Source organism: the organism of the source record quoted next, unplaced genomic scaffold, assembly GCF_019419815.1.
Source record: "Pyrus x bretschneideri cultivar Hongxiangsu unplaced genomic scaffold, Pyrus_bretschneideri_v1 Contig12, whole genome shotgun sequence".
Taxonomy (NCBI): domain Eukaryota; kingdom Viridiplantae; phylum Streptophyta; class Magnoliopsida; order Rosales; family Rosaceae; genus Pyrus; species Pyrus x bretschneideri.
The window spans coordinates 2,958,210-2,983,178 of NW_025999413.1; the positions used below are offsets into that span (position 1 = coordinate 2,958,210).

At 36.3% G+C, this 24,969-nt stretch overlaps 3 protein-coding genes across 3 annotated transcripts; all 3 read left to right on the top strand.

Moving 5' to 3' along the window:
• Nucleotides 1-2,083: 2,083 nt before the first annotated feature.
• LOC103965000 (transcription factor MYB16) lies at nucleotides 2,084-4,736 on the top strand. Its single transcript, XM_009378016.3, has 3 exons — nucleotides 2,084-2,351; nucleotides 2,476-2,605; nucleotides 3,400-4,736. Exons 1-3 carry the CDS (start codon nucleotides 2,219-2,221, stop codon nucleotides 4,304-4,306), a joined length of 1,170 nt encoding a protein of 389 aa, XP_009376291.1. The 5' UTR covers nucleotides 2,084-2,218; the 3' UTR covers nucleotides 4,307-4,736.
• Nucleotides 4,737-10,596: 5,860 nt separating this feature from the next.
• On the top strand, nucleotides 10,597-18,450 carry LOC125474212 (cystathionine gamma-synthase 1, chloroplastic-like). Its single transcript, XM_048577648.1, has 7 exons — nucleotides 10,597-10,654; nucleotides 10,797-10,866; nucleotides 16,866-17,130; nucleotides 17,339-17,446; nucleotides 17,542-17,637; nucleotides 17,717-17,835; nucleotides 18,327-18,450. Exons 1-7 carry the CDS (start codon nucleotides 10,597-10,599, stop codon nucleotides 18,448-18,450), a joined length of 840 nt encoding a protein of 279 aa, XP_048433605.1.
• Nucleotides 18,451-20,254: 1,804 nt separating this feature from the next.
• Nucleotides 20,255-23,806, top strand: LOC125474377 (cystathionine gamma-synthase 1, chloroplastic-like). The gene is given in 12 exon segments (XM_048577952.1): nucleotides 20,255-20,584; nucleotides 20,587-20,707; nucleotides 20,850-20,953; nucleotides 21,162-21,235; nucleotides 21,345-21,513; nucleotides 21,651-21,710; nucleotides 21,807-22,010; nucleotides 22,108-22,194; nucleotides 22,405-22,512; nucleotides 22,674-22,769; nucleotides 22,849-22,967; nucleotides 23,499-23,806. Coding segments are annotated over 12 exon segments (1,566 nt in total). The 5' UTR covers nucleotides 20,255-20,284; the 3' UTR covers nucleotides 23,623-23,806.
• The last annotated feature ends 1,163 nt before the right edge of the window (nucleotides 23,807-24,969 follow it).

Here is a 24,969-nt window from a genome sequence, read left to right on the forward strand (position 1 = left end):
ATATAAATGGTCACTGAGATTGAAAATTAATAGAAATGGTCCTTTAGATTTTCCACCATCCATGATTTTGGTCCTTCCGCTAAAAACTATTTAGGCAATTTTCAAAACTTCGTAACTCAATCGATTCTTAACCAAATTCGACCCATAATATATCAAAATGAAGATAAGAAAGTATAGAATAAGATTATACTTATTTAGAAGCTCAATGATTGCCAGAGATGGCAGGAAAATAGCCTGAAAGATGACTGGTCCGCGGGAAAACTGGAAAACTCGCCGGAAAATGGGCAAACTTTAAATGTTCATAACTTCTTCAATACTCAACGAAATCGAGTGCTTCAAAAATAAAAATCATACTTCTCGATGAGATGAAGAGAATGGTATCTTTCTTTGCTACTAAATTGTAATGGTTTGGCCCAAAAACTGCTCGAAAGTGGCTAACTCGAAAATGGTTAGACACTTTCGAGCCATTGTCCGACCAAACCACGGCGAGTTAGCCTTCGAAAAAGGTACCATTCTCTTCGTCTCGTCAAGAAGTATTATTTTCATTTTGAATCATTCGATTTGGTTGAGTATTGAAGAAGTTATAAACGTTTAAATTTTACCCAGTTTCCGGTGAGTTTTCCAGTTTTCTTGCGTATCAGTCACCTTTCAGGCTATTTTCCGACCATATCCGGCAACCATTGGGCTTCCAAATAGATATAATATTATTCTACACTTTCCTATATTCATTTTGATATATTATGGGTCGAATTTGGTTAAGAAACGATTGAGTTACAAAGTTTTGAAAATTGCCCAAAATCGTTTTTAACGGAAGAACCAAAATCATGGATGGTGGACAATCTCAATGACCATTTCTATTGATTTTCAATCTCAGGGACCATTTCTATTAATCATGCAAATCTTAGGGACCATTTTGTATAATAACCCAAAAATTAAACAAACTGAAGCTATTATCCATTCCGATAAGTAAATAATGCATCAACAATACACCGTGAAAATGTTAATTGTTATCAAAAATCAAAATTTGACTTATGGGATACATATCTGTGACTATTTAGCAATATCTAATTTAATTAATTTTATATAAGCATTTATATTTTTAAGTTAAATTACTAATTTATTTAAGAAAATATTTGCTAAAAAATTACGCTCACTTTTGAAAATGAAAAGTCAAGAAGAAGAAGAGGAAGATAACAAGTGAATAACATGACGTTGAATATTTTGAAATTTAATAGGTTTGTTGATTAATGGAGGAGGAGAACTATTCTCTTCATAAATGGGTCTCCTGCAAAATTTGCAGGAAATCGGAAATAAATATTGCAAGACTGAGTGACATAAATTTCAAAGTTATATAAAATAATAAGTGGACCAGAAACAAATTAAAGAAAAGAAGAATGGTGTAAAGAAAACCTAATCAACTTGAAATCGAGGAGGATTGATCCTTATGCAATTATTCTTGATAATATCTGCTACGGGATCCTGTTAAAAGACCGATATAATTTCTCATAGAGCAATAATTCCCTTAGGTCATTATATATAAAGCTAATTAAAGAACGTGGCATAATATATTTATACATATTGAGTTTTAATTAATCTACAATATGTATTTTTGGGAGAGATCAGAGAAATAAGGAATAACTTCAGTATATGGGAAGTAAGAAAATTGAATCAAATAAACCAACTCTCCAAGTGGATATGACTAGAATTTTATGTATTTGGTTACGAATATAAACAACAAATCTGTACTTTTTTTATTTCACATGTGTTAATACACAAAAATGAAAGTTAAGAAGTGAATTATCATATCCATACTTCGGTAAATATGATTTCGCTTTCTATTCCCTGTAATTAAGCGAACATGTTCTAAACTATGAGAGAGATCCAACCGAGATGCCCGTGTCGAAGTCTACGAGCACATTCGATCTAGTCAATATGCCTACACTGAAGTCTACGAAGTGAAAGAAGGTTAAGAGGGTAGTTTTGTCATGAGATATGTACCACAGTATTATACTCTGATCAAAATTTATTTCTTTATCCCATTTATGTCGCTGACCTTTCTCATCCTCTATGCATTTGCCCATTAACTCTTCTCTCTCTCTCTCTCTCTCTCTTTAATTTCCTCCATCCATATCTTCTTTTTTCTCTTGTGCAAGGTTAGTGTAGCTATATAAACAAGAGCAGAACCTACTACTTTGCATTGCTGGTTTAGAATATTCCGATGGGTCGGTCACCGTGCTGTGACAAGGTGGGTTTGAAGAAAGGACCTTGGACTCCAGAAGAAGACCAGAAGCTCTTGGCTTACATTGAAGAACACGGCCATGGCAGTTGGCGTGCACTCCCAACAAAAGCTGGTGAGACTTCCACTTGCATTTCCCCACATATTGTACTATAAGGATGTATGTAATTACATAACATATGCAGTTAAGTACTTAATTATTTGTTGATTTCACGGTTTAATTAACTAAATGTGTGTAGGTCTTCAGAGATGTGGAAAAAGCTGTAGGCTTAGATGGACTAACTATCTCAGACCTGATATTAAGAGGGGAAAGTTCAGTTTGCAAGAAGAACAAACCATAATTCAACTCCATGCCCTATTAGGGAACAGGTAGAGCACAGTTCTTTACAGCGTCGGTTAATTTATTCTTTTAATAAAAAATTGTCGCCCACGCGATTTAAACACTATACTTCCTTCAATATTGCCGCTAGACCAAATCGTCATGTTCAATTTTATTGTTATCGATTGTCTTGTCTTATCAGTTCTGATAGACATTGTTTTCAAATGTTAATTAGTAGTCTTAATTTTTCATTGTTATTTTTAATCCTCTCTCCCGAGTATGTTCTTAATTTCTTTACCTTGACAACGTAGAAGCTAGAATTTGTTAAGAATGCGACAGTCTTTGTGATCAAGTTCTTCCATTTTGCTATATATTTGTTTGAATTTTTTGATGATTTGAATGTGAAGCCTTGATCTCGCAATTACTCAACTCTTATTTGTCACTTGTTCAAAATTTTGACTTGTGCGACCATTTTCCATAACATACTATTCACTGCTGCTTTGAGATCCTGACATCCGAGTTCAGATTATTTATTGGTCTCATTTTTAAATAAAAATGGTTCTCTTAAAATTTTCTTCATGAGCATGCATATAGACACTGAAATATTCTTGCAGCTAGAGATGCTAGTCCATGCCACTGAATCTGCAGACCTCTTTTCTTCTACTGCACAATCCTAATTAATTACTTTTGGTCAAATTTCATTAAAAGAGAAGGGGTATGCGGAAATCAAAGTTACAACATAATAAACGAAAAAAATTATGTTTGTGAGATCGATGTAGTTTATGGGATTTTCATAGTATTTTGATGCTAATAGTTGTCTTGTTGATTGACCTCGAATGATCAGGTGGTCGGCCATAGCAACTCACTTGCCAAAGAGAACAGACAATGAGATAAAGAACTACTGGAATACGCATCTTAAGAAGAGGCTAGCCAAAATGGGCATCGACCCCGTCACGCACAAGCCAAAGAAGGACAACCTACTCTCTAGCGCCGACGGTCAATCCAAGAACGCCTCCAATCTCAGTCACATGGCTCAGTGGGAGAGCGCCCGGCTTGAAGCCGAGGCCCGCCTAGTCAGAGAATCAAAGCTCCGCTCCCACAGCTCCTCATTACTCCATCAGCTCACCACCACAAACCCTAATACCTACGTTCCGGTGAATTCTTCGTCTTCAGGTTCGACTTCAGCACAGCTTCAGCTCAAGTGGCCGTCATCAAAACATTCTCATAATAATGTTGATCTCGAGTCTCCGACATCTACGCTCACTTATAATTCCGATCAGATTAACTTTAATAACGCATCGTCCTCCGCAATGGGGGCCGCGATTATGCAGCCGGCGATGATCGAGTTTGTTGGGAGTTCAGGTTCTTCTGAGACCAAGGAAGAAGGTGGAGATAACGAACAAGATTGGAAGTCCCATTTATCTTTTACTCCATTAGGGTTAGTTCATGATCATCATCAGAACATCACAATGTCCATGGAAGCTGCGGGTGCATGGACCGCTAATGATCATCAAGTTGGCAATGTGGCTGGTGACATGGAAGCAGCTGATCAAGAAGGTTTCACTAATCTCTTGCTTAATAATTCGGATGAGGTGCAGAGCTTGTCAGACGGGGATCGTGGAGTGGATTCTGATAACGGTGGTGGAAGCGGAAGTGGAAGCGGTAGTGACTACTACGAAGATAATAAGCATTACTGGAATAGTATTCTCAATTTAGTGAACTCTTCTCCCACTGAATCTCCAATGTTTTGATAAGAGAAGTGATAAACTCTGTCGCCACTGCCAAGTCCTTTATGTGATCATATCGGATTAATTGAAGTTCTGAATGGGAATCAAATTCAACTGTGCAACAAATTTAGCTACTCTAATGATCAAATTAGCAAGAGCAAATCATTTGCTTGATTTCCATTCGTGAATTGATGCTATTGCCAAAGCATTTTGGTTGCTTTATGCAATTATCGTAGGTCAGGTACAAAAAATGTAATAAGATATGCTTGACATGCATGCATGCTTTGTGTACTCTTGTGAAAGCAAAATAATTACAGTTTTGGCTGTAGCTCTCACATCAAATGTTAATACTTTGCTCCCTTTTGAACTTGTTAGAGAGTCATTCATCTACTAGCAAACTATGTATCAGTCTCTGATATAGTTTCTTTAATATATTCAGCATTGTTCATCTGAATTTTTGTTTTGTTTTTGTGGTTATGAGTGAATATTCTTAACTAATATAAACTATAGAGAAGAAGCTTCGAACATTAATGCATACAACTAAAAAAATGGACTCACTACTCTAGTAAACTTGGTTAGGTGAAAGTCTTGCTTCTGTGATATTTTTTTTTATTTTATTTTTTTTTTTTTATTCTGTTTGGTTAGCGTTTTGCTGTTTAAAACTACACAGGACATTTATATGACTGACTTTATTGATATTTGGTTCTATGTCAAATTCTCCTTTTGAGTTAGAATTAAAAGAGGTTTTTCTTAGTCCTTTTTCCACTTTCCACTCTCCTTTTGCTTTGTTGTATTGCAAATAACAGGAAACACAAATTATAAAGGAAATGAAAGCTAATGCCAAGTTGGGTAAATTATAGAGTTAAAGAAATTGACCTAGAAAACGAAAAGCCTACGTTCTTGTCAATTTCCCAAGTACGGTACTTTTCTTCTTCCCATCTAACCTGGCGGTGGCATTAAAAAAAAACTTAATGCTTCTGTGACGGCCACTATATACAATAATATTGTTCAACACGAAAAGAAAAAAAAAACAGACAAGTAAATAAATTTTGGTAGAAAAATTGAAGCACGTACGTATATGTTTGCTCTGATGCATTGCTTATCATGCATGCATATGGCTGCTTAATTAATTTGGTTTAATTTACTAGGTCCCTCAAATTGGGATTCCGAATCTTTACATTTAAGCTTGGCACATTTATTCGCATTTTGCTTAATCTCCACCATTATAATAACCCAACAACCTAGGACATCACACATCACCTGTAATTACAATTGAATTTTTTTTTTCTGAAAATAAAATAAGTTTCCTAATAGAAGTTAACTCTTATTGCCGTTAGGCCTCACAGATTCTTATCGGTTTTGTTTGTCTTCCTCAGTTTGTTCGTTCGTGTTTATCTTTCTCCTCCTCTACTACTGCTTTTTTTCTTGTTTGTGGCTCAGTGGAAAGTTTGAATTCGATGTCAACGACTCGCGCCACTTAAATTTCATCTCAGAAGCACTTTCTACAATATTTCCACTGATGATTTTCTCTGTTAACATCTGCTGGTGCTGATGCAGATGATGAGGAAGAGGTGATAGGAGTATATTTATGCGACTTAGTTTGCTTGTTTTCGTGCATTTATGTTATTAGTTCTTAGTTATTTTAGTTCTTTAAGCTTCTTTTGTGTGTTTTCAGGTTCATAAGACGTATTTGGCAAAATGATGCATTTTGGAGCCTTTTGGAGCACTTTTGGGCACAAATTGGATAGCTTATGCTTGGAGCAAAAGGAATGGACGAAATTGAAGAGTTGATGTCGCAAGGATTCCTACTACAACAAGGATTCCTACTACGACAAGGATTCCTACTACGACGAGGATTCCAATTACGAGAAGGTTTCCAAATTGAAGGAGGTTTCCCACTCACATGAGGATTCCTAGTTGGACGAGGATTCCTAATCACATAAGGATTCCTACTTGAAGTAGGAAAGTTAAGCCAAAGTTTCCTATTTTGGTTGACCTTTCCTAAATCAAGAACGCTCTAAGTTTTAGCACTTAAGATGGCTCCCGAGCACCCTTGGACAACAAATAAAGGTTCTTTGCAAATTTTCCCTTCCTTGCCGTGCAAAGAAGGTGGTTTCCCTTTCATTGTGCAAACTTCCCTATTTTTCATATGTGTTAGTACCTTTCCCTTATTCTAACACCTCTTGTTTAATGCCTTACCTTTCCCTAAACCTTATGCCGCACCTCCCCTTATGTTTCCTGATTTCAAACTCTTATTTCCTAGTTTAATTCACTTTCCTAGTTCTAAAACTTTTCCTAAAGTCCTAATTTCTGATTTCTTGCAAGGAATTGACTTTTCCTTCCTTCTTTTGCACCAATTTCGTTTCTTACCTTAAATTCCCTTTCCTTGCTGTGCAAGGGGTTTAATTTCTGATTCCTTGCAAGGCAAGAACATTCCTTATTTGTTTAAATTCGTGCATCCCCTTTTTCTGAAATTATTTGGACTTTATTCACTTACCTTTTCTATTTAGACTAGGAAATCTGAATTCAAACTTAATTAGGTATGTTATTAACTTCCTAAAACACATATATTCAGCCCTTGGCCGAACCCTAGAGTATCATTCACACAGAAATTCGTCCATACTCTCCCACACACATCCATTCATCCCAAAAACACCAATCTGCACTCCAGAAACACAACCAGCTGCATCACCTTCTTCCATCCTCTTTGCCGAGTTCTCCACCACCTTCCAACCATCAAACACTCATCCACACCCAACCTACACCCCTTGCCGTGCCTCTACACCCCCCCAAAACCCATTCTACATCATCAAAACAGCCCAGAAACCATCACAACCCAATATGCCGCAAGCAAAGGAAAGGAGACAGATTCACTCAATTGTTTGGCTCTTCATTCTGAGTTGTTGAACAATTTTAGGTGTATTCTCTCTTATATTTCAATGTCTAATTCATGTAATCTTTGTTTTGCTTTGAGAATGATTGGCTAAATTCGTTTTGGCTAAGGGTGTATTCGAAACCATGATTATATATGTGAAATAAGTTGATTACTTCCAGTTATCGTTGTATAAGTCGTGAATACAATTTGCTTAACCGTTTGATTTAGAACTTATTCTTGTATGTTGATTGAGAGTGCACACTTAATTTGCATGCTTGAATTTGGTGCTAGGATATAAGTTTGTTTCACCTAATCGTTATGAATTTATATTCACAAGTAGTGAAGGTTGCTAGTCACGATCATGTTAAGTAGATTCCTAGCAAGAGTATCATGCTTTTCATAGTTACAAATGCCTTGTCGATGCTTATGATTTCCAAAGAACGTAATGATTCTAACTTGTATCTTTATCATGCTGTTCATATAGAGAACTTGTTAGGAATAATTTGTTTGCGATGCATATTCATCCAATTCAATGATTCTAGGGAAATCTGAAGGTTAATTTAAGCGGACCTAATTAACTTGGAGTGTCGAGGTTCATAACTTATTGAATTGATAACTGGAAATTGATTTACGTTGCATATATTTCATGTGTGGAGAAGAACCCCTTAGCTATTCCATCATCCATTGATTCATCACAATTTGTTTTACAATCTGTTTTCTTTACAATCTGTCCATTTAATTTAATTTCGTCCAAACACAATCCCCCCATATTTTGTTAAGTCTTAGTCATTACAATCTGTCTTATTTTGTGTTTTTAAGTATTTGGAGTGACAAACACCTTCAAATTTGTCCAAATCTGCCTAGTTTACATTCCTGTTTTGTTTGTTTGATTTTCGTCCAAAACCAAATCCCCAAGTGTCTTAGAGTGTCTAATTGGTTCAATTATGTTTTAGATTGTGTTTTTAAAGTTAGAACCAATTTTCGTCCAAGTTTGTGTTTAGGCTCAAAACTGCCCAGTTTGTGTTTTTAGCTTATTTTGAGTCTTGTGGACTCGTTTTGAGTTTTTGTTAAGTGAGTTAAGTGTTTTAAAGGTTAGTTTTATTTATTTGAGTCAGTTTAAAGTGTTTAGCACCCCTAGTTAATCCCCGGTTAGAACGATCCCTACTTACATCATTACTACAATTGTCACAAATAGGGTTTAATTTGTGTGTCACATTCGTAACGCATCAAGAGGGGCTTTCTGATTTTTATATATACCCCGATTTTGTATATATAAATTGGTACAAGTTATTAGGTTCTTCAAATATTGGCTGCTTTTCAATGTTTAGAACTGACCCAACTTAGTTCATTCCATTCCCATAATTGAAATAGCTACGGTGCTGTGCAGACATCAAACCTATTTCCCTTTGTCTTCAAAACACGCAGGAAACAAAAAAGCCTATAAATAAATGAAACACAACCAAGAACTGATATATATCAAAGAAAATTATATTCTTGCCTTCTTGGATTTCAAGATTTTCCAACCAGGAGTAATGTCCATTGAGCCACAAAGAAAGGAGAAAGAAAGACGTGAAGGACGAGCAAACTGACGGCAAAGAGAGTTAAACTTCTGTTGGGAAACTTATTTTCTTTCTAGACAAATCTAATTACAATTAATTTTATACGCGATGCGTCATGTCCTAGATTGTTGAATTATTATAATGGTAGAGATTAAACCAAATATGGTTACAATATTTAGGGATATTGTAAATATCTTTCAAAGTTTAATTTATCTTCCACTCTAACATCAGCCTATCTTCACTCTAACATCAGCCTCTATACTGCACATCAAACGATGGATGATCTTAAACCTAAACAGTTTGTTGTTGGCACTTTAAAAGAGTCATTCTACTTATCTAATTTAGAGAATTAAGCCGTGTAATAGTTTTATAACTATATTAGCACTTAGACTAAACAACTAGATTAACTATAGTGTTTATCACTCTAATAAAGTATGGGAAATGGTTAATACGATCACAAATAATCTTAATTTTGAACTGATTAAAAATAACGTTATATTAAAAAAAAAAAAACTAACTACTCAAGATGTAAGGATTAACAGATAAAAACATAATGATATCGATCACGATATGATGAAACGGACCATTTCAAAAATATGAAAAACATCATTTTGTTCCAAACAAAATTGACCCCTTTAGTTGTACAGGCCACTAGATCGAGATGCTAACATCTGTCTGACAAAAAAAAAAAAAAAAAACTGAGAAAAGATATTGGACATTGGCTGCTCAAATGGACGATTGATATCTCTTCAACGTGTTCAGTCTGAAATCAGAAATTTTATACGGCAGTTGGTGACACGAATGGAACAAATAAAAAGTACATTGCTAAATTATTCAAAGTAAGATTATAAAAGACGCTAGGTGCTAGTTAAGCGGCAGATTGGGGTCTAGTACGTCTATACGGTTAGGCGGGGCTTAGACAGGTGTCTAGGCAGACTAGGCGTATTTAAGTAAATATATTATATATCATATAATTAATAAGTGTCTGATTATACTTGAAAAATATATAATTTTAGTGGGATACATAAATTGCAAAATAGAATGACATAGATATTATAAAATATTAGAATATAATAAAAACATAGGGAACACGCATATCATGTGTGTTCATCTAAGTATTCAATAAGTCTCTTACAATTTATTGAAGAAAAAAAAGTGACAAATGAAAGTTACATATTTTCTGTCTAAACCTAAGCAGGTGTCTAGGTGGGTCTAGGCAGGTTAGGTGGGCGCCTAGGCATGTCTAGGCACCATTTCTTAATTTTCAAATGGCTTGGGATTAATCCGAATGATGGTTAAACGCTCGTTTAGATGACACTAGACGAAAAAATTTAGAACAGTGGTTCAAAGGGATCCAGTGAGTAAATTTTTCAAGTGCATTTTCACCAACATAGGAGAGACTCAGACCATGCATTTAACATTTAGCGTTTAACATACATGACAGATAATATAGGTCTCTTTTCCCTGTGTTGTCGGTGCAATCTCACAGATGCAAAATAGGACCAATTGCCAATTTGATACCGCCTCTAGCCTCCCACCCCCTCACCATCACCGTCGTGCCAACGACCTCTCTAAATTGTGGAACACATGCAAAAGTTCTGATTTTGTGAGAAAATCTGTAAACTTTCAGAACAAGTTCGATTACTAATCAATGACAAGATGTGCCATTTCTTTAAAAAAAAAAAAAAAATCTCATCGAAACTGCAACGTGATCAACTTTATGTAAATAGTCCGGAAGTCATGCGGAAAATCAAATATATAATATCTTTATATATGTATAGTCTCAAGACTCCACATGTAGCATGCCAAGTAACGTCGTTTCAATGTACATGATGAAAATACGAAATCATCAAGTGTTACTTTCCCATTAATACAGAAGGATGAAGAGCCAAAGCCAGGCTGTGTTGAAATTTGAAAGCTATGGAGTGTGGAGCAATGGTGAATTTTAGCCACAATTCATATGTCAGAGACGACGTATATATCCTTCAACGTTTTATATAATATATTTCAGCATTATTCTTCTCTTCTTCCCTTCTTGCTTTTTTGTTTAAGATTTTTTGGACACGAACATTTATTTCAGTGTATAATAATAATGCGACCTCATCCTCCCAGTACACATGGGTCTTTAATCGCCTCGACTGCAACCAAACGTGAGTATTAAATGAGCCCCTGTCGCATTTTTGCAGCATATATGTGGTTTGCATCGACTGATCGTATAAACTGGAAAAATGAAAATAGTTTCACTCAATTATACAACACTTCACCACTGCAGGGTCTATCGCTTTGTACTGCTCTTTGTGCTTTCAAACTTTACACCAATTCAACGTAATAAATGAACCATGTTAGTTGTGATCAACCTTTATTTTCGAACACTGTTAGCATCAGTCATTTAAGCATCTAGGCCGTTGAGGCTTGTGTGGATATCACAACGCGTTAACGGCTCATAGTTAGCTATGAGTGTATATATGGGCAACGTATGCTAGCTAGGTTCTATGTTATTGGTGCATGTGAGGCACCAACGTGTCGTAGCCATACACTGCATGCAACTGATGCTAGCATAAATTATCTTTCAATCTTAGCTCTACACTAAAATGTATGTCGTACGCTCTCAAGCATACATATAGGTCTCTTTTGGTGTCTAGTATTGAATGAATATTGCATAATTCAATAGATTTATTGTACGTTGAATGACCAAGTTTTGTCCAAATTGAAATCAACTTCTAATTTTGAGCGGGGCTAGTCGTCCATACATTCTAGATCGTTGAGGCATGTGAGTTTCACAAGACATCAATGGTGCATAGTCAGCTGCACGTGTTTATGAACGTCATGTGCTAACTTTCGTATTGTTGATGCATGTGAGATTTCAACACTCTACTGTCATAAACTTACATGTAGACGACTAATGCTAGCATATATAACCATTATGTGTGAGACTTATCTTTACCCTAAAAATGTATGTCAGAATGCCCTCAATCCGACACGTAGTGTAGACTTGAAATATCATCTTCCTTGCACCAAATTGAGTGGGAACTTTGATAAAGATGAGGGGTCCATAGTGTAAGGTACAGAGAAAAGTCACTGCACTAGTTGAATATAAAGTGGGTTGCAGTTGAAAATAAATATGTTACAAGAATGGAGTGAAACCAATTATTATTCTACTCATAAGAGCATTGAGATCATCCACATGCCTCATGCATACATACTAGAATACATCTTGTAAATGCAGCAAATAACTTCTCCAGGAAAAGTCACAGTTTTTTGTGGCCATCAAATTTTTGGGTTTTAAAGTTTGGTAAGTGATAGGGTCCAGCATCTTTAACTGAGTTCCCAATCAAGAAGATGACATATGTCAAACTTCAAGGGCTTACTCAGCTCACTACTTAATGTCATATACATTGTTTGGAGATGTTATTCAGCTTCTTAGTCGGACCTTCTTGGCTCTTTTTCTCATCTTGCAATATTTTCTGATGATTTCAAAAATGTACTTTCTAGGTTGTCCTTTAAGAAATGACTCTACTAAAAATCAATCAAATTAGAAATCATTTAACTATTCAATTAATGTTGTCAAATTTCAGCGTCTAAATAAAATCCACAATTGATCTGTTTATTGGATACACGTTAGATGACTAAAAAAATTTCATATTTTGGTTTTTTTTTTACCATCTTTAAACTTGGTTTATTTTTAGCATCCGAATTTACAAGGTGACCTAGAAAATGATAGTTGTGATCATGGTACAACATTGTAGGATATGAGAATGAGAGCCAAGAAAGTAGAACGTGAGTGATGAAGATGATTCTATGTATACTAGTCCAAAGGATATGGACCATTTTCTAAATACTCTTCTTCTGTCGAGACTCATGGGTAATAATATGGGAGGCAAAAAGTTTCAGGAATGCGGCGATGAAGTAATGAAGTGATGAAACAATGCTGGGGTTTAGGATACTAGCCCAAAGGGCTGCCCATGTAAGAGCCCAAACTTTTCTCAGACCCTTTGAAACAAACTTCCCAGCCACTGCCAGTGTTGCATTCCTTGCAAAATTATTACTAACAAAGAAGAGAGAACTTACAAAGCTAGAGTGGGAGAGAAGATATTGACAAGTTTAAGATAAAAGCAATTCCATTTCTTATTCATCACTAACATTTGAGTTGAACACTGCAAGCTGAAGGTAATAGCTTAATTCTAAATACACAGGGCAATAATTGACGGTGCAGCTATCCACATCTCAAGCACCCTTCTTGTCAACAATCTGGTTTCTTCACAACGAGAATGAGGTGCTCAGATTCCTGAATTCAGCACCTTACAGTGTTCGAAGAAACCTGGGTTGACAAACCAATATTAATCAATGCCCAAAAAACAAGTTCGGATGCATGCACTGCAGAAATTCCTTATAAACAAAAGCTTCTTGGGAACAAAACTATAGGTAAGAGTTGAAAACTCAGTTTTGTTGAGTGACTTATATTAACTTTCCGGCAAAAGGATTCATTGTTTTCGGTCAAAATACAACAAAGAAAAAATGGGGGGACTATGATTTTCCTTTTTTCCTTCATTTTTAAGCTATTCTTGAGTGTATCCAGTAATTTTCCACTTCAAGTGAAGAGGCTAACTAAGCACAAATATTACTTAAGCATGTGAGGGCATTACTGGCAGCAGAAACATTGAAAGTTTAAGCAGCAAACCGGATCCCAAATATTTATCGTTGCTCATTCAAATAAAGCAACAGATAATTTGACGTTCATGGAGCCTAGGTAATAGAGCAACAATCAAACATAACGCAAGTTAGCATGGTTGAGGTCCTTGAGGAATTACAGCAGAGTACCAACTACTCAGTACTCGGGCACATCGCGAGTGGCAACCATATCAAAATATGACCATTCTGTGTTCTTGTGATTACTTAACGAACTTCATAAATAAAAATTAACCATGTGTGGGCATTTATGGTAGCAGAAACACTACAAGCTTAAGCTGCAAAGCGAATTCCAACGTCTAATTCCAACGTCTATTTTTGCACATTGAGACAAGGCAACTAACAATTTGATGATCACAGAGCCTTGCTCTAGTGCAATGTCAAACCTAATGCTGGTTCACAAGACTGACGAACTACAAACCGCTTACTTAGCAGAACACTCGAAATTTAAGCTGCAAAGCGGCTCCCAACATCGATTTTGCACATTGAAATTAGTCACCCAATAATTCCATATGGTCGTGGAGCCTAGGTAATAGTGCAACAATCAAACCTAGCTATACCAATTTACCATTGAGTTAAATTGGATTGGAGAAACATTCAACAACAACCAAGTTTTATCCACTAAATGCAGTCGGCTATATGAATTATAAAATGTTACCACGCTAGGTTTTACATCAAGTCTTTCATTAACGTACTCCATATTTTTGTTTATGTCTCTTCAAAACTACAGCAGTATTCATTTGAATGACATTTAAACAAATCTTGAATAGGGTTAGAAATGCAAAAAAATTGGAATGTTTGCTTTAAAATAAAATTTTGGGGACATAAATATATCAAAATCAAACAATTATTCTGCAAATTCAACAAAGATTGTAAATTTATAGACTGATAAAACGATACCTTTGGAATTTGAATTTGGGTAAGTAGTCCAAAACCCTAAATTTGAGGCGCCAAGAAGGCAAAGGACTGAGAGGACCGTTGGGTTATATATACAGGGGAAGGTGGTATTTGTTGCTTTACCCACTGAATTTGTATGCGGTTGCCAATTTTCTTCCTAAAATTAAATTTTAGCTGATTACCGACTTGAACTTTTTTTCATTAGCCACTTTCTCGTTGAACTTTAATTTTAGCCGATTACCTCCTAACTTCTATAAATAGCCAATTCCTTGTGGTGTTGGATTTTAAAACTTTCATTCAGATTTTCATCCATCCAATTTGTCATCCTTTTTGCCCTTAACAGTTGTCATGTGTTGTTTCCATGACCAAAATGAATGAAAAATTGGATGAACAACGCCAGGGGGAATTAGTTATTTATAAAAGTTCAGAGGGCAATTTGCTAAAATTATAGTTTAAGGGGAAATTGGCTAATTATAATATTTCAAGGGGGTAATCGACTAAAATTAAAGTTCAAAGAGAAAATTGGCAGCTCCATACAAGTTCAAGGAGCAAATCGACAAATATGTCTTTCTGAAATTAGGGCATTGGCAGGGGAAGCCGCTTTATCAAACGGTTGGAGGGAGAAACCACGTAATCCTATGGTCAGTATTTAATTTCGTCATAGGGATAACAGTTAACGGTGGACTCATCTCTGTTTCTGGATTTTACAGTTCATGCAAATTCAATAAGGGTTGGGCCTTTTATTAAGTGAGTAACTTATAATTTTGGGCTAGGAAGCGGGCTTCAATTTAAATTTAGAATGTGGCCCATTTTGACTTGGGAAAATAAATTCATGTCAGGGCTGTGCCCTCTCTCTCGAGTTTTTTTCCTACATCTCTCTTTATGTGACTTTACATCCATTTGTTCACGTGATTTAGGAGGAAATAACTTCTACGTCGCGAGTGCAATGCACTCTTGAGTTTTCTCAGTCTTTATCTTTGGTCACCGGAAAATATCATTCTCCTCACCTGACCAATTATTTCAGTAGTTCATCAATTTAAGAGTCTTAGCTCAAGCAACATGATATCTGAGGGTTAAGAAGGGTGATTTTCTTTGTACTATATGCACTGAGTGTCATCGCACAATGACCTTTGTATATTACCGATTCAACGTCTTAAAATTGGTGATTCATGATCATTAGATGTGGTTCGGTAACTTAAAAAGAGAAATACTAAGGAGACTCTCTAAAAAAATGTGACTTTTTATGGGCTTTTTGCGACCTCATGTTCTGCACATGTTTTTCCGCCCATCATCTTCCTCCCCTCTCCCTCTTTTACTCCTTTTTTTCTTTGTCCCACTGTCACCCTCCCCACTTCCTCTTTTTCTCCCTTTTCACTTTGCTCTGTTCTTCTCTTCTTCAAAGTATGAAACTTTGAATTTGTTTTGAAATTTTTGAAAGGCTTTATAGCCAAAATGGTCCATGAGATTTGTATAACATATCACTTTGATCATAACTCAATATAAATGGTTCCTGAGATTGTCCACCATCCATTATTTTGGTCATTCCGTTAAAAACTCCGTTAAGCGTCCCGGAGCTCTTGGCTAGAAGTTTGGGCAATTTTCAAAGTTTCGTAACTCAATCGTTTCTTAATCAAATTCGACCCATAATATATCAAAATGAAGATAGGAAAATGTAGAACAAGATTATACCTATTTGGAAGTCCAATGGTTGCCAGAGATGGTCGAAAATAGCCTAAAAGGTGACTGATCCGGGGGAAAACTGGAAAACTCGCCGGAAACTGGGTAAACTTTAAACGTTCATAAATTCTTCAATACTCAACGAAATCGAGTGATTAAAAAACGAAAATCATACTTCTCAATTTTGTCTCATCAAGAAGTATGATTTTCGTTTTTGAATCACTCGATTTCGTTAAGTATTGAAGAAGTTATGAACGTTTAAAGTTTACCCAATTTCCGATGAGTTTTCCAGTTTTTATGCAGACCAATCACCTTTCAGGCTATTTTCTAGCCATCTCCAACAACCATTGGGCTTCCAAATGGGATATAATCTTGTTCTACACTTTACTATCTTTATTGTGATATATTATGGGTCGAATTTGGTTAAGAAACGATTGAGTTACGAAGCTTTGAAAATTGCCCAAACTTCCAGCTAAGAGCTCCAGGACACTTAACGGAGTTTTTAACAGAAGAACCAAAATAATGGATGGTGGACAATCTCAGGATCATTTCCGTTGATTTTCAATCTCAGGGACCAAAGTAATGTGTTATGCAAATCTCAGAGACCATTTTGGCTAAAAAGTCAATTATAATTTATCCTTTACGGGTAATGCTAGGAGACCAAATTTGAAGACAAAATTTGCAAACTAAATGATATGTCACCAATAAAAATAAACACATTTACCAACGCTCAAGTAATAAACCAATCATCAGCTTCTATGTTCTTTAGTTTCTAAAATTTAATTTACAAATTTAATCTTCTTGCCATTTCCTTTACCCCATTATATAATACACTGCAAAAGTTTGAAACTTCAAAGAGAAAATAAACTTGTGTTTTACTTCGGTGCAGGTGTCTCTTTTCTTCAGAGTCTCCTACTAATCCATTCCTCAGGTGCATTGACATTAAGTTGGTTTCAGAGCTCTTTCACAAAAAAGGGGCGTTGGTCTGTATAGATGGCACTTTTGCCACACTTACTCAGGTTATCAATTACTGTAAAGACCAAGCAAGTACCAGTATCTTATTTCAGGTCCCTGCTGGTTGCATTAGCGGTTCCATGAAATTGATTTCAGAAATTCGTACTTTGCATCATATTTTGGGTGGTGCGCTCAACCCGGTGAGTCATGTTTGTGGGTTATATGTGTTTCTCGTCTCTTATTATTCTCAATTGTCACGTTGATTGGTGATGTTAATTTCTACTTCCATTAAGAATGTAGGGTACTTAAACAAATGATTCCATGCCCCACTTAATGCTTTAATGATTGAAGAATGGAATGAATTGTAAGCTTACATGATAATAATATTTGTTTTTTGTTCATCAACAGAATGCTGCGTACCTGATCATTCGAGGCATGAAGACCTTGCATCTTCTTGTGCAACAACAGACTTCAACAGCATTGAGGATGGCCAAAATTTTAGAGGCACATCCTAAGGTATATATTTTGTAAACTTAAGTAACATTAAGCTTATGCTGGGATTCACCACATTGTATTTGAAAACTGATGTTATTGAAAATGTTTATCGGCAGGTGGCACACGCCTACTATCCTGGTTTGCCTAGCCATCCTGAACATCAGCTTGCCAAGAGGCAGATGACTGGTTTCGGTGGTGTTGTCAATATTGAGGTGAACATTCTCGACGCTGTCCCTTTCTGGTATGCTGTTATTATATTCATTTGGTTAATAATGTTCCTTGATTATGCAGATTGATGGAGACTTGATGAGAACCATTAAATTCGTGGATGCACTGAAAATCCCATATATTGCTCCATCCTTTGGTGGCTGTGAGAGCATTGTGGATCAGCCAGCCATGATATCTTACTGGTATCCCTTAACTCTTTTATCTTATGGTGGCTTCATAAATTTGAAGTTGTCATGCTATGTGGTTGAGTCTGATAAATTGGGTAGATCTGTGATCTTGACATATCACCATATCGAGTCACACCAGATACTACGTGAAGGTGCCTACGTTCAGGGTTTTAGTTGGAGATGAATTTCGTAACCAAATAGCAGGTGCTTTGGCAATCCTAAACATGGTAGTAAAAGAAAAATTGGTACTATAGAAACATGGTGTGCCCTGGATAGATGTCTACATGTCGTATTCGAGAGCAACATTTAAAGCTTGTTATGCGAAGCTTAACCAATTAACCTAGCCGAAATTGTTCAAGTTGAAGTTTACAGTAATGGATTTTTCGTTGATGCAACCGCTTGGTCGTTTATACATTGATTTCGCTTGATTAATTTAGGCGGGCTGTAGATACAGTAAAAAGCCAATGATTTCTTCTGATTGCTGTGCTTTGATGCTCTTGAAACAGGGATCTCAGCCAGTCAGATAGGATCAAGTACGGGATGAAGGATAACTTGGTCCGTTTCAGCTTCGGAGTCGAAGACTTTGAAGATCTCAACGATGATTTACTGCAGGCCCTGGAGACCATATAGATTGTGGTCTACCTCATATGCGGTTTTCTGTTTTATTTCCCATGTCCATTGTTGCATTGGTGCTTCAATTGACTTTGATCACCAAATGCTCTGTTCAATTTTTTGTACTTGTCGTGTGCACGTTGGTCTGAAGTTCCTCATTTCGGATATGAGGAGATTTTTATTTAGCATTCGGGCTCGTGTGGAAGTCCTTTTAAAATGACTAAAAACGATTTTGATGAAAATATTTTTAAAAAGCCCTACAAAACACATAGAAGTGGCTCCTACTATTGCACTCCACCACCTTTTCTCATTTGCTACCCAATTTGTTTACGGTGTAAACTGTTAAAGTTTGAACAAATAACGTCTAGGATTTGATAACATCTTTCTATATTTAGGGTCTATGTGCCGGGTGAGTCACACCATTGATGCACTGGAATTGGTATATGCACCAATGACTAAAAATCACACGCGTGCATTTGGACGATGTACCACTAGCATATTCAGTAACTTTTTCTTCTTGATCAATAGTAAAATCAATGACTAAGAGCTACACACAAACAGTTAAACGATTATGCCATTAATAAAATTAATGATCGAAAATCATACATGCGTATTTAAACGATTACGCCGCCATCATAGTATATAGAATAAAGAAGAAAATCAAATGGGACCATGAGCCATAGCTTCCGGGGGTCCAATTAAGATACGTTGCCATTTTTCTACTTCTAAAACTTTATTTCCCATGAAAAACGATATTAAAGTGAAAAACTAGGTAGCAGAATGCATTGAATCTTTTGAGTGGAAGCAGTCATTTTTGACAATTTTCAACCCACGATGATTTCCTCGTTAGCTTTTACTTACAATACGGCAAATTCTTTGTGTGACATATTTACACCTACTATCCACTATTATTTTCACTCATCTACAAAGAGAATCCAAAAGTAACAAACCCCCAAATAATAGTAGTAAGGTGACCTAACTTTGTATTTCTAGGTTAATTTTGATGCCCTGATTTCATTTTTGTCGACTATTGGATTGTCATGAAATTTTATAATGTTGTTGTGTAAGTAGTATGATGCCCTCAGAAATTTACTGATCAGAAACCCGATGTATGAATTTTCTATATTGGAATACTTAGAGTTGATGATCTTAGTGAGAATCATACTATATTAGTCATTAGGTTGTGAACATTCTTATAGTCACAAGTTAAAAAGCTACAATATCATGTGCAAATAACGTAATTCAAGTGATTAAGAATGTTCACCGATAATATCCAAGGTTACCAAAAAAAAAAAAAAAAAAAAAAAAAAAAAAAGAGGTAACAATATAGTCTGTAAATTTGGAATTTTGCCACTCAAAAAGTTGGTAGAAATACATGTTGCTAGTCAGATTCCACGTCTTGGACCAAAAGAAAAGTCAGATTCCACGTCGGCATCAAGCCAACTGGACCAAGTTTGTAAATAAGGAAAAAGATCCTCCCGGATCCTATTTTGGGAATCCTTATGATTCTGTGATCGTGATTATTTATTGTATATCGTTTGATTAAAAATTATTTTAAAATTTAAATTTTAAAATTAAATATAAATAGTACAAACGATGAACAATCACAATCACAAAATCGTATCTAGGAAAATCCTTTTCCGGTAAATAAAACCAAAAAATTTTAGTAAAAAAAAAAATAAAAAACTTCAGTAAAAAAAAAAAAACTAAAAAATAAAGTCATAAAATTACAGTAAAAGAAAAGGCGCGTATTAAAGCGGCAACGCATTCGCTCTCAATCTCGTCCATTACTTCCCAACCTCGTTTCGTGACGAACCCAAAATCCCAAAAACTCGAACCCCATCACTCACCCATGGCTGTCTGCTCGTATCCTCCTAGGGTTTTCACTTCCTCCCAGCCCGGCACCCGCCCCCGATTATCGGGCCGGGTCGACCCGACGGTGCCGGTTCACGGCCTCTTCTCTCTCATCCTCAGGTTTCCCCCGAACTTCGTCCGCCAGCTCAGCACCAAGGCCCGCAGGAACTGTAGCAACATCGGCGTCGCGCAGATCGTCGCCGCCTCTTGGTCGAACAACAACCACAACTCTGGCGTGTCGGTGGTGCCGTCGGCTACTGCCGTCGATGCCGCCGCCACCGCTGCATCTCCGTCGATCCGGCCCAGATTTCGGGCGGTGACGAGGTGGCGGTGTTTGAAAATGGTGTACAGTTGGGGGAGGCCTTTCCTTTGAAGGAGGCCTCGTTCTTGAGCTCCGATGGGAGCCTCGCAATTCATGCTGGTAATTTAACTATACTTTGTGGGGTTTTTTTAATTATGATTTGCTTAGATTATTGTCTTAATGTTACAATTAAAAAGCTCAGTTCTTGATAATTATCGGTGAGAGTAAAAATTTGGGTTTTTTATGTTTTGTTTTTGTGAAGGTGAAAGATTGGGACGCGGCATAGTAACTGATGCAATTACAACCCCAGTGGTTAATACTTCTGCCTACTTCTTTAAGAAAACGGCTGACCTCATTGATTTCAAGGTATGCAATCACGCATTCCATATACTTATTATATTATTAGATTTTCTTACGATTTTCTGCATAATTGGGTGTAACTTTTTTGTAATATGCTGCAAAAGTTTGAAACTTTAAGATAAAAGACGATAAAATTGTGTTTTATGTATTGGGTTGCTGGTGATTGATGTGTTCTTGGATAGTTTTGGCTTATTGTCCTTTTAACTTGTTGCAGGAGAAACGCGCAACAAGTTTTGAATACGGGCGGTATGGAAATCCAACCACAGTAGTGGTTGAGGAGAAGATCAGGTTTGCATGTCTTTCATTCTCTTTTGTATTTTAAGCCTGCCTTTTGTGCTTCGAATCTATGTGTTGAATGTTTATTGAGGCCATGTTGTGGTGAACTGGTGATGGTTAGTGCGCTTGAGGGAGCGGAATCAACAATGATATTGGCATCTGGAATGTGTGCTAGCACTGTCTTGTTAATGGCATTGGTTCCAGCTGGTGGGCATATCGTGACCACCACGGATTGCTATAGGAAGACTAGGATTTTCATTGAGACCATTCTTCCAAAAATGGGGATCACGGTAAAATTGTTCTGTTCTCATTTTGTGCAATGATTACTTGTTCTGAATCTAGAGTAACAGAATACAGGTGTTACTTTTCAAATCGCCTGTGATCCTTTGTTAGTGTTTATACTTATAGGTTACCACTCTCTATGCAGGCCACAATCATTGACCCTGCTGATGTAGGAGCCCTGGAAACTGCATTGGATGAGCACAAAGTCAGTGAGAAAGTATTTAGCTTGGTTTTTTGAAATTCTCTATAACTTAGCAAATAATGGTGACCCTGATTGTTTGTGGAATTTACTTCGGGACAGGTGTCTCTTTTCTTCACAGAGTCTCCTACTAATCCATTCCTCAGGTGTGTTGACATTAAGTTGGTTTCTGATCTCTGTCACAAAAAAGGGGCGTTGGTCTGTATAGATGGCACTTTCGCCACACCTCTCAACCAGAAAGCCCTTGCCCTTGGGGCAGATCTTGTTGTGCATTCTGCAACTAAATTTATCGGTGGCCACAATGATGTAAGTCAGCACGTGTCGAACCTAATCATTTGAAGGAGTGAATACTCAGTGTATCAATTATTGTAAAGACTAAGCAAGTAGCAATATCTTATTTCAGGTCCTTGCTGGTTGCATTAGCGGTTCCATGAAATTGATTTCAGAAATTCGTACTTTGCATCATGTTTTGGGTGGTGCTCTCAACCCGGTGAGTCATGTTTGTTGGTTATATATGTTTCTCGTCTCTTATTATTCTCAGTTGTCACGTTGATTGGTGGTGTTAATTTCTACTTCCATCAAGAATGTAGGGTACTTCAACAAATGATTCCATACCCCACTTAATGCTTTAATGGTTGAAAAATGGAATGAATTGTAATCTTAAATGATAATAATAATTGTTTTTTTTTTTCATCAACAGAATGCTGCATACCTGATCATTCGAGGCATGAAGACCTTGCATCTTCGTGTACAACAACAGAATTCAACAGCATTGAGGATGGCCAAAATTTTAGAGGCACATCCTAAGGTATATAGTTTATAAACTTAAGTAGCATTAACTAATGGGAGGCTAACTAAATAGGTTACCAGTGTGTGATTACTGTTGGAAAGATTATAGTACAAAAGTTTTGGTTGGGATTCACCTTTTTGTATTTGAAAACAGATTTTATTGAAAATGTTTATTGGCAGGTGGCACACGTATATTATCCTGGTTTGCCTAGTCATCCTGAACATCAGCTTGCCAAGAGGCAGATGACTGGTTTCGGTGGTGTTGTCAGTTTTGAGGTGAACATTCTCGGCGCTATCCCTTTTTGGTATGTTGTTATTATATTCATTTGGTTAATAATGTTCCTTGATTATGCAGATTGATGGAGACTTGATGAGAACCATTAAATTTGTGGATGCACTGAAAATCCCATATATTGCCCCATCCTTTGGTGGCTGTGAGAGCATTGTGGATCAGCCAGCCATAATGTCTTACTGGTATTCCTTCTAATTCATCTTATGGTGGCTTAATAAATTTGAAGTTGTTATGCTATGTGGTTGAGTCTGATAAATTGGGTAGATCTGTGATTTTGATATATCACCATATCGATTCACTCCAGATAGCGTGTGAAGATGCCTAGTTTCAGGGTTTTAGTCAGAAGTTAATTTTGTAACCAAATAGCAGGTGCTTTGGCATTCCAAGACATGGAAGTGCATTAATTGGTTAAAAATATGTTTCTCGTATTACCAAAAATAAATTTTACTTTGGAAACATGGACCCTGGATAGATGTTTACATGTCGTATACATATAGCAACATTTATAGCTTGTTATGCGAAGCTTAACCAATTAACTTAGCCGAAATTATTTGAGTTGAAGTTTACAGTAATGGAATTTTCGTTGATGCAACTGCTTGGTCATTTATACATTGATATTGCTTGATTAATTTAGGTGGGCTGTAGATACAGTAAGTCAGATAGGATAAAGTCCATGATTTCTGATTGCTGTGTTTTTTATGCTCTTGAAACAGGGATCTCAGCCAGCCCGATAGGATCAAGTACGGGATCAAGGATAACTTGGTCCGTTTCAGCTTCGGAGTCGAAGACTTTGAAGATCTCAAGGCTGACATACTGCAGGCCCTGGAGACCATATAGACTGTGGCCCGCCTCATGCGGTTTTCTGTTTTATTTCTCTTCTCCATTGTTGCATTGATGCTTCAATTGACTTTGATCACCAAATGCTCTGTTCGGGTCCACTCGATGGGTCGTTGTTGATTCCATCCGGACGCTAAACTTTGTCTAATTTTCTTTTCCAAGTGCTCTTTCCAATTCCTTATCATTCCAATATGACTATGCTGGCTTTGTTTTTTCTCGTTAGAATGATTTGAAGTTGAATGAGATTATAGAATCGTTCTAAGTGCTTTGAAATGAATATGAAGTTATGAACCATGGTTGATCAACTTTTTATCTATTGTGATAAATAAAACAGGAGCTGTTATTTGCACAGCAGAATAGTTATAGTGAACAAATGCTAGGAAGAGTCGAGGATGACATTTTGAAGTGCTAATAGCAATGTTGGTTAGAAAAGAGATTTTTTAGGTGTACATTGGTCTCCTCTTTTCAGATACGAGGAGATTTTTATTAGGAAAACTAATGAAAGTGGTTTGAAAATTTTGAGTTTTAACGATAAGAATAAAATAAAGGGTAAAATGAATAGTATCATGATTGACTTTTTAGTATAAAAATATGATTTTTTGTTAAAATAAACAGTACCGAGAGCTTTTCGTTAAAGTTCTTATTTTTATTTTAGTGTAATCTAGTGTGTGCGTACCCTAGGTTTTTCTGCCATTGGATTTTTTGCTAAAGATTCATTGACCAAGATTTCACAACCGCAAATTTTGATGCAGTTGCCTAGGGCTTTAAAGTTGAATGAACACAAACAAACTCTACTGCCCCGAAAGTTGTATTGAGAAGTCTTTTCCATTCTGCCTGTTTCTTTGAGATAAACAAGACGTATTATCTGATAAACCGTTCCGGCCAAGAAAAAAGCCATAGGATTTGAGAGAGATCTAGCTAATGAAGTTCACGTAGATGGCGCTTGGTGATCATTTCATTGGTATTTGGCATGCGGGGTACACGATTGAAGGACGGGAAATGGACAGTTTTCGCTCAGAATTACGGTTATGGGTAACCGTTTAGATAAATAAACGGTTATAGGTATAACTGTTTATCCGTGAAATTTAAATGGACGGTTATGGATATTACTTGCGGTTATAAACGAGTACCCATTTAATTGTTTATTTTAATATATGTAAAACTAAAACTAAAAAAAAAAAAAAAAAAAAAAGTTTCTAACTAGGTTTAGTATCCGAGATATATTTGGTTATAAAGGGCCATAATATATATATATATATATATATATATATATATTTATGCTTTACTTGAGAGAAAAATATAGTTAATAGAACGGGCTAATGTTTAATATATGTGATTCAATGTGCT

What these genes read in the sequence shown, in the direction of transcription:
- LOC103965000 (XM_009378016.3), top strand. Translation starts at nt 2,219, where the DNA reads ATGGGTCGGTCACCGTGCTGTGACAAGGTGGGTTTGAAGAAAGGACCT. An exon ending in TGCACTCCCAACAAAAGCTG is followed by an intron (nt 2,352 to 2,475) that starts GTGAGACTTCCA and finishes AAATGTGTGTAG; the next exon opens with GTCTTCAGAGATGTGGAAAA. An exon ending in CATGCCCTATTAGGGAACAG is followed by an intron (nt 2,606 to 3,399) that starts GTAGAGCACAGT and finishes TCGAATGATCAG; the next exon opens with GTGGTCGGCCATAGCAACTC.
- LOC125474212 (XM_048577648.1), top strand. Translation starts at nt 10,597, where the DNA reads ATGAAGAGCCAAAGCCAGGCTGTGTTGAAATTTGAAAGCTATGGAGTG. An exon ending in TGGGTGGTGCGCTCAACCCG is followed by an intron (nt 17,131 to 17,338) that starts GTGAGTCATGTT and finishes GTTCATCAACAG; the next exon opens with AATGCTGCGTACCTGATCAT. An exon ending in CCAGCCATGATATCTTACTG is followed by an intron (nt 17,836 to 18,326) that starts GTATCCCTTAAC and finishes CTCTTGAAACAG; the next exon opens with GGATCTCAGCCAGTCAGATA.